The sequence below is a fragment of the Medicago sativa genome, chromosome 6 (genome assembly GCF_051527215.1).
Source record: "Medicago sativa cultivar Bolivia chromosome 6, Bolivia_mono, whole genome shotgun sequence".
NCBI classification, from domain to species: domain Eukaryota; kingdom Viridiplantae; phylum Streptophyta; class Magnoliopsida; order Fabales; family Fabaceae; genus Medicago; species Medicago sativa.
Window position 1 is genome coordinate 11017420 of NC_140754.1, and position 17834 is coordinate 11035253.

Consider the following 17834-nt stretch of genomic DNA (forward strand, 5'->3'; position numbering starts at 1 on the left):
AATCATTTTTTTTTTTTTTTGAAAGGGTGAAATAATGTATACATATAATTGACCAACGTCACTTCACCAAAAAAAAAAATTGACCAACGTCAAGATTAAAACACTTTCTTTTCAAAAAGAAAATTTTCCAAATTTTTAGGACATTTTTCACTTACTACTATTTTTTTGAAGGGAAAAAAAAATAATTATATTCTGTCAAAAAAATAAAATTAAAAGCTATGACAAATGGTTTTCAATTTTAGTTTAAACTTGGGCTTAAATCTGTGACTGTTTTTTGGACCTAAATTCTGTGAAGAAGTATATATCGAGTCTATATTTATACTATTCACACCTCCAAAAATTACTATTGGTAAAAAATCAAAAGAAATGAAAAAAATTTGGCCCATGCAGGTTTCGAACCTGCGACCTTCGCGTTATTAGCACGACGCTCTAACCAGCTGAGCTAATGGGCCACTTGTGGTAAAGTCTTGACATTATCATATTTATTCAATTATTTGTTTTCGTGAAAATTAAAAGATAGAAATATTGGTTGAAGAAAGAAAGAACAGAAGAGAGGAGAAAAAAGAATGGATAATATAACAGCAAGTGAAATAGCTGGTTTAGCAGTTGGTGTTCTTCTTCTATCTGCCACCATTGCTGCTCCCAAAATTGATACCTTCTTCTCTTCTTCTCAACGCAGGTTCTTTTTCATTTCATTTTATTTGATGGGTTTTTCTCACTTTTATTCATTTTAACTTTGTTATCTAGTTTCTGTTTATGTTTTTTATTTTTCATATTATGTTTCAATAACCCACTTTCTCTTATGCTCTATTAACACCGACACTTATGATAGAAGACTGTCACAATGTCTGACATGTGTTAGTGTTGTCTGGTACTAACACACCGAGACATGTGACTATATTGAATTATGTCATTTTTTTAAAATTTTATAGGTGCCAACTGTCGGAGTTTGTCTCAATGACCCACTTTCTCTTTTGCTCTATTAAGCTCTGTAACACCGACACTTATGATAGAAGTTGTGTCACAATGTCCGACATGTGTTATGTTGTCTAATACTAACACACCGAGACATGTGATTATATTGAATTATGTCATTTTCTTATAATTTTATAGGTGCCAACTGTTGGAGTTTGTGTCTGTGTCCGTGTTAAATGTACTTATAATAACATGCAAAGACATGTGATAATATTGAATTATGTCATTTTCTTTAAAATTTTATAGGCGTCGAACTATCGGTGTTTGTGTCTGTGTTCATGTTAAATGTACATAAACACGGACACCGAATTTGATACTAACGTAGAGACCATTAATAATTTGAGAAAAGTTAAGTTATTGAATGTTTTTACACGTGTTGGTGTCAAATGTCGGACACTAAACACGCTTTCAATTTGAAGTGTCGGTAATATAGAGCTAATGTTACTCAAATGGAATCAAATTCATAGGCATTATGAATTCTCATTATGTTGGTGTATGGTTAGTGTTACATTCTTAAAACTATGATGTCTGAGTTTTAATACTCAATTTACATGTTTTACAAGGTTGATGGAAAGTGGATATATGTTTGATTCTTTGAAAGGCTATCTTTAATATTTAGGAGCCATGTTAGTATTAGGATCTCTATTAATCATTGTGTTGGTCATTTTCTTATGATAGTTAAGTGTGTGCTTTGCAAAACTTAGCTTAGATAAACCATCATTCTATTCATCTCAGATCAATGAATTTAGAATTGTTCAGTTCCTTTCGGTTATTCCTATTTGACCAATGTTCTATGAGGACATTAGCTAATGAAGTATGCAGATTCTAACTTGGTTGGTTTGAAGTAGCCTTACATTTTTCACAAAATCAAAGCAAGTAGAAAATTAACCAATAACCACGATTCAAAACATTAGTATTTACTTGGTTAAGTTTATTGAGGGCATGTTTGAATTGACAGCGAGTTTGACAGAGTCGAGATATGTCACTGATTTTTACAAAAACATACATACACTTTGGAGTTTAATCAAAATCACGGCGCCATCATGATTTCTTCAAACTCACCGTCGATCCAAACTTTGTATTTGTTGTATTAGTATACCTAGTAGACTTTGTCCTGCCCTTGTAGGGGAGAATTTGATTCATGCATGGTAGTCAATAAAATAAGTTAGTCTAGCTTTGCGAAAACATACATTGGATTGAGGAAACTGGAAAGCATGTAGCAGTCTGTAAGTCAGAATCGTTGGAGGAAGATCATACGATACTTTATCGAGCTTAAAATATAAAACATTCAATCTTCAACCAACGGTTTTGACTTAGTAACTGCATAAATGCATGCTTTCCTAGAAGGGAACGTATTTAATTAGAACTTCTGCATTTTCTAGTTTAAAACCAACCTTGAATATTCACCTCAGATCATTGAACGTAGTTGGTCGTTGTGAGACATAATCCTTTATCTTTCCTTGTTTAAAACCAACCTTTCCTTGTTTAATTAAAATCCTCAAGTTATCATGATTAGTAGACTTCTTCACTATCGAAAACTCTATGTTATGGTATTAAACCTTTCATAAAATGGTTCAGCATAGCAATAGAGTTTACAATATTAAAACAAATATATTAGAGTTGATTCTGTTGAAGTATGATGAAAGTAACATTGTAGGCTGTTTATTTTGGACTATTGATTAACAAATGAAATATGGATTTTGAAATCATATCATAGCAAATCATGAGTTTATTGAAATATTACCACTTGATTCAGGAATCTGAGGGAGTTTTAGGGTGTGTAATAGAATTAGGAATTGGTTTGGGTGGTTTCGGTTGAGCAGAGAAGTTGGTTCTCTCTCAGAATTGAGATTATCTTTCTTTCTTTTGCATTTCATTTCCATGTTTGTATCTTGTAAGGAACAGCATTGCTCCAATAATTTCTATACTTTTCCATACATAATTTGGTTTATCTGTAACAACCTCTAGTTGTAGGAGTTATTTATTTTCCTCAATTCAGTTTTCATTTCAGTGTGTTTGAGCTTATATACCGACATAAACACTTGTCACACTGTTTGGGAGAGCTTATGGAAACAACTTACGACATGTCCATAAGCTATTTTCAGCTTATTTATATAAGTTCTGTAGGATATTTGTAAAAAATATTGACTTTATTTTATATTCTTTTTTATAGATATAGTTTATGCATAAGCACTTAGATGATAAACGCTTATGCTATTAGCGCTTAATTAAACTGGTTATGAAAACATAACAAAACTTTAGTGACACTTTAGATTTTTTTTTTTCCTCTCTATTTTGACATATGTACCACAAACCTTTTTCTTGCAGCTCATTGGGGTTGTGCAAGCGATGTGGCAATGTAAGAAGAACGGCTTGCACTAGATGCAAAGGAACTGGAACGATCAAAGAAGGAGGGTTACTTAGTTTTAACCTTGTAGATGATTTGTATGAAACAATCGGTAATCGTGAATCACAGGTGACGAAGATAGCTTGTGATAAATGTCAAGCCAAAGGTTATTTTCCATGTCCTGAATGTTCTAAACTATAATCAGCGTGGTTTTATCTTCTTCACTTATAAGTATTTCCTTTCTTACAATATTGAATCTCAACATGTAACATTGTGATTATTATGATCCCCTCAGACATGGTGGTATATGTAACAAAAGTTTATCTTCTGCTACTCGTGTCCAAATCCAGCTTTTTGACCGTATTTTTATGGTTTTAATTCGCAGTATTTCAGGAGAAAAGGATATAGGATTCTTAGTGTGTATTATTGTGTTTTCATGATATTCAAAAGTAAGAAGTTCCAAATTGCGTGGTATTACGACATCTTGCGAGTTTATATGATAACAAGTGTCTTTGGTTTTCACAGAAGCTGTGAGATGAATTGACTTGCATGCACAATGTTTGTATAATTTGATGTTTGAGATTGCTTATCCATATAACTTCACAAATTTAGTTGACCTACCATGAATGTCTTGTATACAAGGGTTTGCCTTAGCTACACATGTTTTGCAAGAAAGCAAATTACTTGTCATATGAATTTTCTTAATTTGAGAGATCAGATTTTTACTTTTCAATAAAGCCTGGAGTTTGGTTTTATTTGGTAAAGACTCAAATGCATAAGTTAGTGTCGACTTAATATGAATGAGAGTTGCATAATATCAATCTGAGATTACTCATTGTACTCAAACAACTTCCACAGTTTGGTGTGATGTTCTATTGCATAATATCAATCTTTCAGCTGGTCACTGAGGAGATTACCTCACATATTGAGCTTTCTGGAAATGAGTATTAATTGGGAGCTTATTTTTTCATCCTCTACAAGCACTCAAAAAGTATATTTATATTTAAAACAAATCAGATGACACAGGTCTTTTCTAACTTACCTCGAGTGATTAATCTTCGTAGTTGCGCGCAAATGATAAGTGGTTTAAAAAAAAAAAAAAAAAAAGCTTGTCGGGAGTATACAAGAAGAAAACTAACTAGTATCAAAGTGTGATCAAACCTTCACAAGTACTATTGGGCCTTGGAAATGAGGGGCCTAAGTTTGTTCCAGAACAAGGATGATTTGGTTTTGAATTTTGCTCTCCACCCAGTACGTTTTGCTCGCATCCTGCAGCCTTTCCAAATTTACCCTTGCGCAAGTTAACTAACGCAAGTGTAATACTATGCGTTAGTTAAGTAACGCCGCGTGAATTAAGATGCGCAAGTGTAAAACTATGTGTTAGTTAACTAACGCATAGTCACGTATAGTATAAAACACTACGTGAGTTAACCCACGCAATGTATTACACTTGCGCGAGTTAACTCACGGACTACTGATATATCAGTACAGCATTAAATGCTGTACTGATGTGCATTGAATGCAGTTTGGGTCCAAACCTTAATATGCTCGTAATTGAACCTACTTACGCCAGTTTAACAATATTATGGGATAATACGACACAATCGATCAAAATTACACTAAAACATCGTTTTTTTCACAATCACATAATCACACATAACGATCCAAACGGTTCTAATTACACAAATTCGCCGGTAATGACCCGTAATCATTTAAACACACTTAATGACACGTAAACGATCCAAATTACACAAATTTGTCCATAAATTTATAAAATTACATAATCTCACATAAACGGTCAAACATTACACTATTAAACTTAAATAATGATTACACTTCAACGGATCGGACAAAAAGATACAAAGTATTATTCTCAACCATTACCCTAAACATGAAATCAACGTCGCTATCATCTTTGAGAAGTTGTGGATAATACACGGTCTTCCAGAAGTCCTCTTCCTTATCCCCCCCACCCCCCGAAGTCCAGGCCTGACACATTTACTATCACATCACGTGTTCTATGATTTGAACCAATATGGATAAAGAAGTCGTCAAGCTTTGCCTTCAACTCGTCCAACTTGTCGGTGGGGTTTACAGTGAACCAAAGCCCTCTTTTTCACATCTAAATAACGGACTTCAAGTTTAACCGGATCTTGTGCATCTTCAGACATGTTTCACCTCACAAACTTCACAAAAATATAATGAAAAACAAATATGAGATAAAATAAATAGTTGAATAATTAGAGACAAAGTAAGTAGTGCAAGCAATAATTGGTGTGACATAACCATCCACCAAAAAAATAATTCATTTCATTTAATATATATAATATTAGTTACATATTGGCCACAAATATCCAAATTACCTAGCCCTAGTGCCTACGAAAACCAGACGAACCAAGCTCAAAAACTAGCAAAATGAGATGAGTTTAGATGGTACAATACCTGATATTTGATGCTTGATGAGCGTAGAAACTTGCTTCCTGACGATTTGCAATGATTTGGGATGATGATTTTGACCCAAAAAATCGCACTTTTTGGGTTTTTGAAGGTGGAGGGAAAGAAAATGGTGGTTGGAGTTCGGACTGATGGGTTTTGTTTGAAAACAGGAACATTGCATGAATTAACTCGCGTAGCGTGAGTTAACTTGCGCAGCGTGAGTTAACATGCGCAAGGGCAATTTTGGCATGGCTGCAGGGTGCGAGCAAAATGTGCTGGGTGGAAAGCAAAATTCTTTGGTTTTTTAGAAATTTTATGTAATGTTGAACTTAATTTTAATTCTGGTTACAATTATAAAAAAATACTTTTATTTTGAAAGGCATATACAGTTACAAACTTTTTTAAAAAACAGTTCAAAACAATTTGTAAAAATTATCAGAAAATTTACTTTTTATTTTGTTAGTTGAAGAAAGCAGGCTTCATCAAAAAAAGTTGAAGAAAGTCGAATTTGAGATACACATTCTGATGTCTCAAACCAACGCCAAAAACTTGACTTTTAAAATAAGGTATTGAGTTTTTTCTCTTCAAAGTCTTAAACAAACACTCTAATTAACTTATTCGGCTATACTATAATGTGAAATAATTTTATCAATTTACTTTTAGTTTGAAAGTAAATATGGACACATTTACATAAAATAAAGAGATTAAGGTCAGCAACACATCGTTGGTATAACTTATAAGAAGTTTTACACTATCAAAATATTACCACCAATCATGGCTAGCTTTATATGTTATTATGAAATAAAACATTTTCCTTTGTTTTTGGAGTACTAGTTATGATTATTTGTGATGAATTAAATTCAACTTTAAATCACAGCTTTAAATCATAATTCATGGACAAAAATAAGATTAACTCTCCAAAACATCTTAACATTTCGAAATTATTTATACTGTTAAATTTATTTTAATCTTCCACAAATGAATCCAAATATTTATGTGATAAATTGTACATTTTTTTGACTTAAATGACAAGTTGTACATGAAAGATTAATTATTTACCACTTCAATATTACAGGTAATTTGGAAAGGAGAATAACCATTTGTCCTGTATGTCACACATAGAAACATACTCCATGTATGTATTAAAGAGATTGTCCAATATGGAAAGTAATGCAAGACCCCCACGTGGTACAATTATGCTTTTGTATGATTTAATTTGGCTAAATATATTTTAGAAAATGGGGTGTGGACCTAAGAAACCGACCTTTGTGGTAGTTTGTTAGGCCATAATGGTAAGGTGGAGTAGAAGATGCTGCTGTTTGATGTAGAATATGTAGTCCTAGTGATTCCCTATTAGCTACTGGTGTGGTAGCAACTATGCAAAGATAGAAACTTGCACTTTATGGGAGATTACAAGCATCTGATCAAAATAAGCATATAGGTTGCCAAATGGAACTCTTCATTATTGGTCTGGTGGTGGAAATATGGTGAAGAGAGTGTTGGGTAATATGGCTTGAAATAGTGGTAAAAATAGGTTGACCTGAGCCGGGCCGGACCTTGGGGAGTGCAAGAAGCGCTACCGAACCGAACCTCTAAAAACTATGGACCTCAAAAAAAATTATAATACCCACCCCCATTGAAAGAATCACAACAATTATTTCTTTTTCGCATAAACCATTCGTTTTTCCCTTTCCTACGATGTAGGAGTGACATTCCAAACGACACCGTTAGGTAAATTTCACATTTCTTTCACTTAATTTTATTTTGTTTTCTTTTGTTTCGTGTTTAAAGTTCTTCTGATTCTGATTTTTTAATGAAGCTTAGCTACACAAAAAGAATTGCGTTTTGATTTTACTAGGGCCAATTTTAAAAATAGAACCGAGCCTCCTATTTCATAGGAACGGCCCTGGACCTGAGTTAATCTTTGCAAGATTCAAGTTTGATCTGATTAAAAAAAGTTATGGTAGACGTCTAGTATGTTATAGATGTATCTGTAAACATGAGTCTGATCTTTTTGATAGTCGATCTGGAATGTTATATTGAAAAATCTATTTTAATATTAATTTATTTAAATAAGTAATATGACTTATTTTTAAATAGGTCAATTGAGTAACAGACTAATGGGAGTATATCATATTTTTATTTTAGTTAGAATAAGACATCTAAATAGGCAAATTTATAACTTAATACAAAAAAGTACACAATCTAATATAATAATATTTATTACTAATAAAATTATGCATATTTACTTAACTAAGTTGGTCTTATAAGTCTAAAAAGTTTTTTTTATCAATACCAAATTACCAATATGATAATTTTAGTTAAATAAACATTTTTAAAAAAATAACTTTTTTATTTGAAAAAAAGAATCTGCACTAGTTTGTAGCTAAAGTAAGCTAGGTTGTACGTCTTTGTTGATCAATTTGACCTGTTTCGACCATAATTGATATGAAAAAGATAAAAATTCGATGTAAAAATTGTATCATTGAACGTGATGGAACTTATCAATTTAATGATACAAAAAGTTGCACATGATATAAGATTTATCTCGTTTTTTAATGAAAAAAACGCATCTCACTTGGTCGTCACTCTCTTTTGTTTAGTTTCATTGCATATACTACTCTAAGTTTTTTTTCTTTAGAAAACGAAACTTATAGCATTTCATTATTAATCAAATCAGTAATACATGTCGGACTTTCATTAAAGATACGGAAGCTAGGTAAAGATGTGGCTGCCTTAGCTAATTCATGGACAATTTCATTCGCTTGCCTTCTATAAACTCAACATAAGAGTTTGTTAAATGAGAACCATATTGGGTACTACTATCCATAATGAGACCAAATTCGCTGATATCTCCCCCTCCTTTATTAAAGTAATCAACTACTTTTTTTCGTATCCACATCAAAATCAACATTTATGAGATGTAGGTTGTCTATCCACCAAATTGCATGATAAAGTCCCAAAACTTCCCCAATATCAACAAAACATAAAGGAGTGAACCACATAGTTTTAGAAATAACATGACGACCTCCCGCATCTCTTATATAAAGGAGTGAACCGCATAGAGCCAATCATTTTATGTTCTCATTTTTTACTTTTCTGCAAACTATTTGAGGAAAATATGTCACTTTTTTTCTATATCTAACTTCTTAAAATCTCTCTTAATTCTCTTAAACAAATCAAATCATACATTCTCTCATAGAAATATCCATTTGAACTCAATCATACACTATTTAAATACTCTAATAGTTGAATTCATAAGTTGGGTAATGTTTTGGCAAAAAAGAACATATATCCATAAAATTAGCTACAAAGCATCTTCAATTTGGTGCTAACTTGACTTCCATTTTTTTTCCCTAAGTTTAGCACACGTTATTTTCCTAACAAGTAATTTACTTTGTAATAATAATGATTGGACATTATTTGTCAGTGCTTGAAACCAAGTTTTTGCTGTCCCATTTCACTGTACAGTAACCCTAAATTTGCTTTCCATGGCACGCGTCTGATGCACAGTCAACAAGGCAAATCCAACGGCCCCTGTCTATTTCAGCTGTTAAAGCTCGACACGTGTCCTCCAAAGAAGTACAAAGATTTCAATCAATCCGTCACCTGGTACTGTGCATCATAGCCTGTCATAAATTGACACGTAACTTGAGTCTGTGACAAAAAATTATATAAGGAGAATTCATTTGTTTATACAAAATATCTGTAAATAACACTTTGGAAAATGGTGTGTAATGGTGATGGATGGATCATGTAATGTACTCCTGGTGAACAGTAATGTATTGCTTGCGTAGTAAACAATGTCATTTTTTTTGTTAAATATGTTTTTGGTCCATATAAAATTGCGACCTTCTAAGTTTAGTCCTTACTTAATTTTAATAGCTTTTTTAATCCCTACAAAAAAAATTTACTTATAATTTTAGTCCCTGCTAAAATAAATTTTGTTTAATTATCCTTAAACTCTTAAATTTTTTAACGATTCTTTTTATACAAGTTTAGAACACTATGAAAGGTTCATTTACTAAAATCTATAATTTTTTAACATGAAATAAATTAAATTTGAATTTTTTAAAACGACAAAAGTTTAAGATATAAGTAACAAAAATATGGACGTAGAAATCAAATTTTTGCGATATTTTTTTCGGATGACCTTTTAACAACGTTCTTAACACGCATGTAAAAAATTGTTGAAAAACTTAAGAGTTTAAGCATAAATTAAACAAATTTGGATTGAGTAAGGACTAATATTGAGTGCAGAAATTTTTTGTAGGGATTAAAAATGCTATTAAAATTAAGTAAGGACTAAACTTACAAGGTCGCAATTTTGTAGGGACCAAAAACATAATTAACCCTTTTTTTTGCCAAGACATAATTTAGTAAAACAACTATGCCCTAGAGTCCCCAATATTGAGGTGCCAATATTTATTCTGTAAGGACATTACAATTTTTTCCTCTTAATTAATGAGATTCTAATTGTTAATTAAGCTATTTGACAAAAAAAAAAATACAACAACAATCAAACATTATCCCACCAAATTGGATCGGCTACATAAGTCAAACAATACCATAATATTCTATAGAAAAACTATGTATTTCTATTATCCCACCAAATTGGGTCGGCTACAGAAGTCAAACAATACCATAATATTCTATAGAAAAACTATGTATTTCTTCAACTCATTAATCTTTATATCATTTTTAATATTTATTTTTTTAGTTTTTCTAAATTTTCCTCAAGTGATTTGACTCCTCTTTACATTTTCTATGAACTATTGACGTAAAACTTAATACGATTCCCATACCTGTTAAACAAGTCCTACTTTTTCAAGCAACCCTTTGGAAAATGGTGTGCATTGGCCAATGGTTACTATTACTATGATTTCAATCAACATTTAAACCTTTTTTTTTTTTTTTGATATTTCAAAAAACATTGAGGCTTTGTTTATAGAAAAAGCAAAAGACATACAGTTTAAAAAAAATAAGAAAAATATACGTGATGATTTATTTTTTTATTCATTGTTTTATCTTAAGGTTGTTCTGTAAGAATCCTTTGATGTGATTTTTAAGATGGCTATGGAGATTGATAACTACGAACAAACACACACGACTGGATGACCTCAACCTACTGACACTATTTACATTGGTTGAAAGAGACTTCGAGAGGGTTGGGTTAAATTCAACTGTGACGACGTGCATAAAAGCTCAGTTAATCTTTTGGGATGTGGCAGCCTTCTCCGTATTAGCAGTGAAAATTGTTTGAATAATTTTGCTCGTAAGATAGGTTCATTCGATGTGCTACCTGTAGAGATGTGGAGCATGTTTATTGGTATGGATGTGGGGCATGTTTGACCGCATTTAAATTGATTTATGAATAATGTTGAAATTCAGCTTTGTGAATATTTAGATTAAATAGTCATGACTTTATAGTCAAGAGATTGATGCTCATGCATGAGATTAGGGATTATCTTAAGACAATAACTAAGAGATTAGGATTAGACACTATATGAAATTTATGACAATGCAATGAATCCTTAAGATCAACCATAAACAAAGGTTCTCGTCCAAATAAACTAATTCCTAACAATTGGAAAACAAGAATTACACGTAAAATTGAAGTCAAATAATGCCCAACGCTAGTTGTATCACCAATCTTGAACTCTTATGTTCTTCCAGTCGTTTTCTCTAGCTATCAAAAGTCAAAACCCTTTTCCAAATATGAGATTTTAGCTTAAATAGGGCAAGATTTTCTCAAAGGAATCAAACACTTATGTCTTAAGGTGAAATTTATATTGATGATCAAAGATAAAATATAAACTTTAGTGAGACAATTTCATTCCTTTTAGTGAAATTTATTTCGTTCTCAAATAAATATCACTTTCAATTTTCAATGTAATTTTAGTTATTATGAATTCTAATATTACATTTAATTAACATATTCCATTTTGGATTTATAATATTCTATCACTACAACCTACAAGGAAATAAAACACCATCACTTTATAGTATTTCAACTTGGTAAAACTATTTAATTTTTTTATTAATTGTATACGAAGCTGAAATCACCACCTAAAACTTACATACACAATTGCAGTGTTTCATATTTAAACTCTGATAAAGATGTCTAGTCTATCAATATAGAGACAAATATGTGTGAAACAAACAAATGTAGGACATATAAGCTATAGAATGCTATTTTACAAAATATGGCCAGTAAAAATTCATAATCTAATTTTTTTTTTTTTTTTGCAAATGTATCAACAATTATTGCAAGAGAATTTATATAAACCTTACAATTGTGTTTTGTAGTTCCTTTCAAAAGAAAATATTGTAGTTACCTACCGGGAACAAATTATTCTCTAATTAGTAACTAATCACATCTCCAAACAGTTGTTAACACAAACGATGTAAAACTGCTGACTTTTTCTGATGTAGTGTATTTTATATATATTGTGAAACAATTCTAATAAGGAGTAATTTTCTTTTTGAAATGAAGAAATTCCTTTTAAACTTATGAACGTGTAAAACGAGGAAAGGACGTACATGTCAAAAAAGGCACTTGCTATACTAGTACTAGTATATTTCAAAATGATAACTAAAACTAAAAAAAGAGATCCAAACATAGTTGGACTCTTTTTAGGCCACAAAAATGCTACACATATTTAAAGAAATGAATTTGGATTGGTCATTGGTGGATCTTAGTGTGATAAAATAAATTCAGCTTTAATTTCTTTTTCCTTGTTTGGAATGTAGGACCCTACCAATGATCTAACACAACTTTCCTTCTTTTGCATAGAAAAATACAAGTGGTTGAAATTGACCCTAGCTATGTACAATTAAATTTTCTTGTTTGAGCTTTGGTATTTTTGATAACTAATTAACCTTAGTCATCTATCATTTATGGGTTCTGATCAAATCCAACCTCCTTGACATTTCTTCATATATCTAAGGTGTGATTTTTGGTATGTACGCGTTTGGCTAAAAGAAAAATGACAAAGAGTAGGTTTGCATCTCCCAAAATAACTAAGAAATAAAGTATAGAATGTGAGGTTGGTCTCATTTATACAAAAATGTGGCATTGAAGAAAATTATGTGGTTACTTAACATTGTCGACACCCATATTTGGTATTCATGGTTTCAAACATTAGCCTAATTGAGTTATATTAAGGTGATTTAATTTTGACAAATTTGATAGCACATTTATGTTTGATAGTTTACTTAATTTGTTGTGTTGATTGTTTTGGTTTTCACTATTAGTTTCATGTTCTCTTTTAAATATTGTATGTAATGGATTGGAGTACTCATTTTACTGTGTTTTATATGTATATTTGACTCAACCTTTCAGTTAAAAACAAAATCTTGAATTAACTAAATCCATGTAATTGTTTTGGTAAAAAAAATTGGTGTGATTGTTGATTGGAACTAGAAACATAATTTTTTTTAATAGGTAAATGCTAGTTGTTAATAAGTTATTTTAATAGTCAAATTTTTGTTTTAAAAAACAGATGACAAAAGAGTATTATGAAAAGAGTACAATGGATACCTATCTTAGAAATCATGGTTTGACCTAACACAACCACACAAAACTGCCTTGTGAGGTGATGATTGCCCTCACTTATAAACACATTGTCAAGCTATCTCCTATTCTATGTAGGAATCTTAACACACCCCTCACAACTAGCACTATTGAGCTTGATTCGTGAACGTAAATGGTGAGTGACCCAATAGTGGAAACCTGGTAGCAGGTGGGATATCGGATCTTGGAGAAGGTTTTGATACCATGTTGAAATTTAGGGTATAACTCATCCTTACAAAACCGGCTTATCAACCTTGGTGAGAAGGATCTTGGAGAGTACTGGGCGTGATAGGGGTGTATTAAGGAAAACCCAAGTCCCGCATCAGATAGATAAGACTCGTAACAACCTGAACCATTTCAAAAGATAGGAAAAACTTTCAAAAGATAGGAAAAACCATAAAAAAAAAAACCAACGACCAATCAAAACAAAACAAAGAACACTGAAAACACCTCGATGTTGTTAAAATCAAGTTTTAGCTCGTAAATCTTACAGTTCTACAATTTCAAGAGTGTATTTTGAATCAACTTGCATTTCCTCATAAAAAAAAATCAACTTGCATGTAGAATCAAATCTAAAATTGTGAATGAAATAGAGTTCACATGAGTTAAACCGAGTCAAAGTTGGTAAATTCGTCTCAGTATGTTCGTTGTTCATGAGTGTTTATCTTTTTATAATTTTGATTGGTTGTTAAAACGAAGTTTTTAACTAGTAAAATCTAACAATTCTAAGAGTGTATTTCGAATCAACCTGTATGTATAGTGGCAGTTTCACCGTCCGGCGACCCCGGGCACGCGCCCGGGCTTCGGCCCAAATTTTTTGGAATTTCTTATGTAAATTCCTCTGAATATCTTACATAAACCCCTATAAATTGGGCAATTTCTTTAGATTTTTTTGATTTTTTACTTGCAATTTCTTATAAAAACCCCTATAAATGTGTTGCAATTTTTTTTTTTGCCCAGACTTTGTAATAATCCTGGCTCCGCCACTGTGTATGTAGAATCAAATCTAAGTAAAGTTGTGAATGAAATAGAATTCACATGAGTTGACTTGGGTCGAAATTGGTAACTTCATCGGAGTTTCTTAGTGCTTGTTTGAAGTGACGTTTGATGAAGTAAAAACACATCTGCACACTATTTAATGTAAATCTGCCTTGATTTTAAGAAGTTGAGAATTGTAGCTTCTGCATTAAAGTGGTTTTTTCCTATGATTTTAAGCAAAACATGGTTTGCAGTCGTCCATCCAAACATGCACTAAGTTGTTCATGAGTTCACCTTTTTATAATTTTGATTGGTTTGTTTAACCGATGATGTATTTATCATTATTGTAATTTTGATTTATCATTTTGTACTTGTACTCTCATTAATTCATTGTCTAAAAAAAGGTAAAATGTTTGAGTGTTCACTAGCAAAATCTATCAATCTAACACATTAATAGACACCGTCAAAAATTTACCTCGATAAATTCGTGAAACAAATCAGCAAATGTGGCTACAGTAAATAGGAAAACAGTTTGACATCTTAGCCTAATAGGGAATAAAAGGTACGTATATGTGCTGGCTATACTTCTTCCTTCTTATGTCATCAAGGTAAAAATCTTACTTTCACAGACTTTCTAACTATTTTGATTATTTTCCATAAAAGATTCCAACCTTTTACAATTTCACACATTCATTTTTAATACACTACCATTTTCTACACACAATGCTATGCAGCTTTTTCGAGAAGAACATGAGTATTAATATTAATAAGAGGATTTTTTTTTGTTGAGAGGATGGGTATTAATATTAAGAGGAATGTTGGTGAATAATGATACCCTTGTTACTCATTCAATACAAGTAATAAATATATACTCCCCCCGTCCCTTAATGTAACCCCCCTTTACTTTTTTCACATTTCTTAAGAAAAGTTGTCAGTGTAATTAATATGTCTGTTTTGTGTGTTAATATTACCAAATTGTCCTTTGTTTGTATATGTATTAAATTTGACTTTTCAAATTTCAAGATAAGTTAGTAGGATTAATTAAGGGTATGTTTAGGAAAAAATAATAAATGCATCTAGTAATTTGAAAAGGGGTTTAGATTTAGGGACAAAAATAAAATCAAATGGGTGGTTAGATATAGGGACGGAGGGAGTAGCATTTATATTGACCAAAAAAATATGAATTTTTCTTAGAATAATTAATTTTGTGTGTTACTAGTATATTTTAACATAAAATATAATTAAAGGACAATTTAAAAAAATTAGGATATTTAGGATATTTGAATTACCAATTTTTTTCTAACCTACGATAATTAGGATATTTGACCCTCAATAGTGTCCAAAGTCTTCCCACGGTTAAGATTCTTTAGGTCCACTATTAGACTTATTTTCAAGTCGGTATCAATATATTTGGTTTTTCTTTTACGACGACTGAGCTGTTTCTCAAATGAATAATTATATGAATCGAATCTGAATTCTTTCTTTTTTAAGAGAAAAGTTATGTTGTCAATTCTCTCAACTATCAACACTATGAATGTGTTTGATCAGCTAAAAATGAAAGACAATATAGAACAATTCAAGTTCTACGGTGTTTGATTTATAGAACTGTTTTAGGGACAAGACAAACTGAAGGCAGAGATATAACAAAAACTGAAATTCTTATCCTCCCACTAAATCACAACACAACTTTTTGTTCTAAGTACAAGTTGTCTAAAATTCCAACGTAGTTTTTTGCCCACCACAAAATGTATAAGACCAAAAATCTTTCAATACCGTAAAAACTTGTCATTTTTTGTTATGCGTTGTGTTGTATTGTTCCGTCTTGTGCTGTTATGTTCAATATACTTACTATTTAGCATATCAAACACACCCTATATTAGTATCTCATTTTTTTTTTAATTCATGTATAATAGTACAACTACTATAGAGTACTATAGTAAATAAATGAATGAAACTTCATGTTAAGTAGAATTAGGTATGAAACTGAAGGCAGAGATATAACAAAAACTGAAATTCTTATCCTCCCACTAAATCACAACACAACTTTTTGTTCTAAGTACAAGTTGTCTAAAATTCCAACGTAGTTTTTTGCCCACCACAAAATGTATAAGACCAAAAATCTTTCAATACCGTAAAAACTTGTCATTTTTTGTTATGCGTTGTGTTGTATTGTTCCGTCTTGTGCTGTTATGTTCAATATACTTACTATTTAGCATATCAAACACACCCTATATTAGTATCTCATTTTTTTTTAATTCATGTATAATAGTACAACTACTATAGAGTACTATAGTAAATAAATGAATGAAACTTCATGTTAAGTAGAATTAGGTATGAGTTATTATCTACGGGCCAGTGATTATTCTTTGTGCCAAGTTACACTCTTAATTTTTTACGCAAACTATCAATATATACTGCTAGTATAGTACCATACTTTACAACAATAAATGTGTATTAGTTCATCTGTTAAGGAATGCTAGCCAGTAGCCTCACATTCTAGAACAATTTTTAATACAGTCTTTATTGCTGGTGGAAACTCAGGTAAATTTCACTCTCTTTGAACCCTCCTAACAATTCGGTCCTAAACCTTCAAAAACAAAAAACAATTTGGTTCTTAAGGCTCATTATAATCGAGACTTTCAGTTGAAAGTAAGTAAAGTCTGATCGATAATTGTTTTAAGTTTCAACTAGAATTCAAGTTATTTTTGTCAAAAAAAAAACTAGAATTCAAGTTATAAGATCTAAACAACTCGTCTTTAACGCGAGTTTATTAAACCACTTGAGCTCTGTTATTGCCAAAAAAAATAAAATGGCAGAGAGTACTTAATTTAACTGCAATTTTTTTTTTGGTCAGATTTTCAGAAGAAGGGGTTGTAATTCGGTCGCGAAGTAAGTTTTGTGAATAATCATTTCGATCACAATTCAAACATGAATTCTCCTAAATATTCATTCCTAATGGATATATCTAATATTATATTATCAAGACCATACTTATGTAGGACCTTAATTAAAATAAACTTATTAACTTTATTTTAAAAATATCCTTATAATTAAGTTTAGATTAAAACAAGTTTAGGCTAGATAATTATGAAGTGTAGTTAGTATAGAAAGCTTAAGAAAATATCATAACATACTTAGTGCATGTTTGCCTCTCCAGTGACAAAAATTGATTTTGATCAATGAATTGATTAATTTCGTAAAACTAATTTTATTTAAAAGTGAGATGAATGTAAAATGAACTTTGTTTGTATATATTTACATAAAAACGAGTTTAACTATAAATTCTAGTATAAAATCATGTTTAAACTCAAAAACTATAAATTGTAGCTTCAATTAGAATCAACTCTTGAGGCAAAATCAATTCAACTTTCAAAAAATCAAACATGTCAAAATCAATTTTATACATCTAAAATTAATAATGGTTGTTTCAAAAAAAGATAAGATACTTAATTTTTTGAAGAAAAGATACTTAATTATTAAGTTAAATAGTTAGAGATTTGATCGCTGACTTTTATGTATATT

General features: G+C 31.0%; 1 protein-coding gene and 1 non-coding gene across 2 annotated transcripts; one reads left to right on the forward strand and one right to left on the reverse strand.

The window, feature by feature from the left end:
- Positions 1 to 378: 378 nt before the first annotated feature.
- TRNAI-AAU (transfer RNA isoleucine (anticodon AAU)) lies at positions 379 to 452 on the reverse strand. The gene has a single exon. It is a non-coding gene; the product is annotated as a tRNA-Ile (tRNA).
- A 71-nt stretch (positions 453 to 523) lies between these two features.
- On the forward strand, positions 524 to 3655 carry LOC146912787 (chaperone). Its single transcript, XM_085722271.1, has 2 exons — positions 524 to 679; positions 3304 to 3655. Exons 1-2 carry the CDS (start codon positions 567 to 569, stop codon positions 3521 to 3523), a joined length of 333 nt encoding a protein of 110 aa, XP_085578397.1. The 5' UTR covers positions 524 to 566; the 3' UTR covers positions 3524 to 3655.
- Positions 3656 to 17834: the final 14179 nt, after the last annotated feature.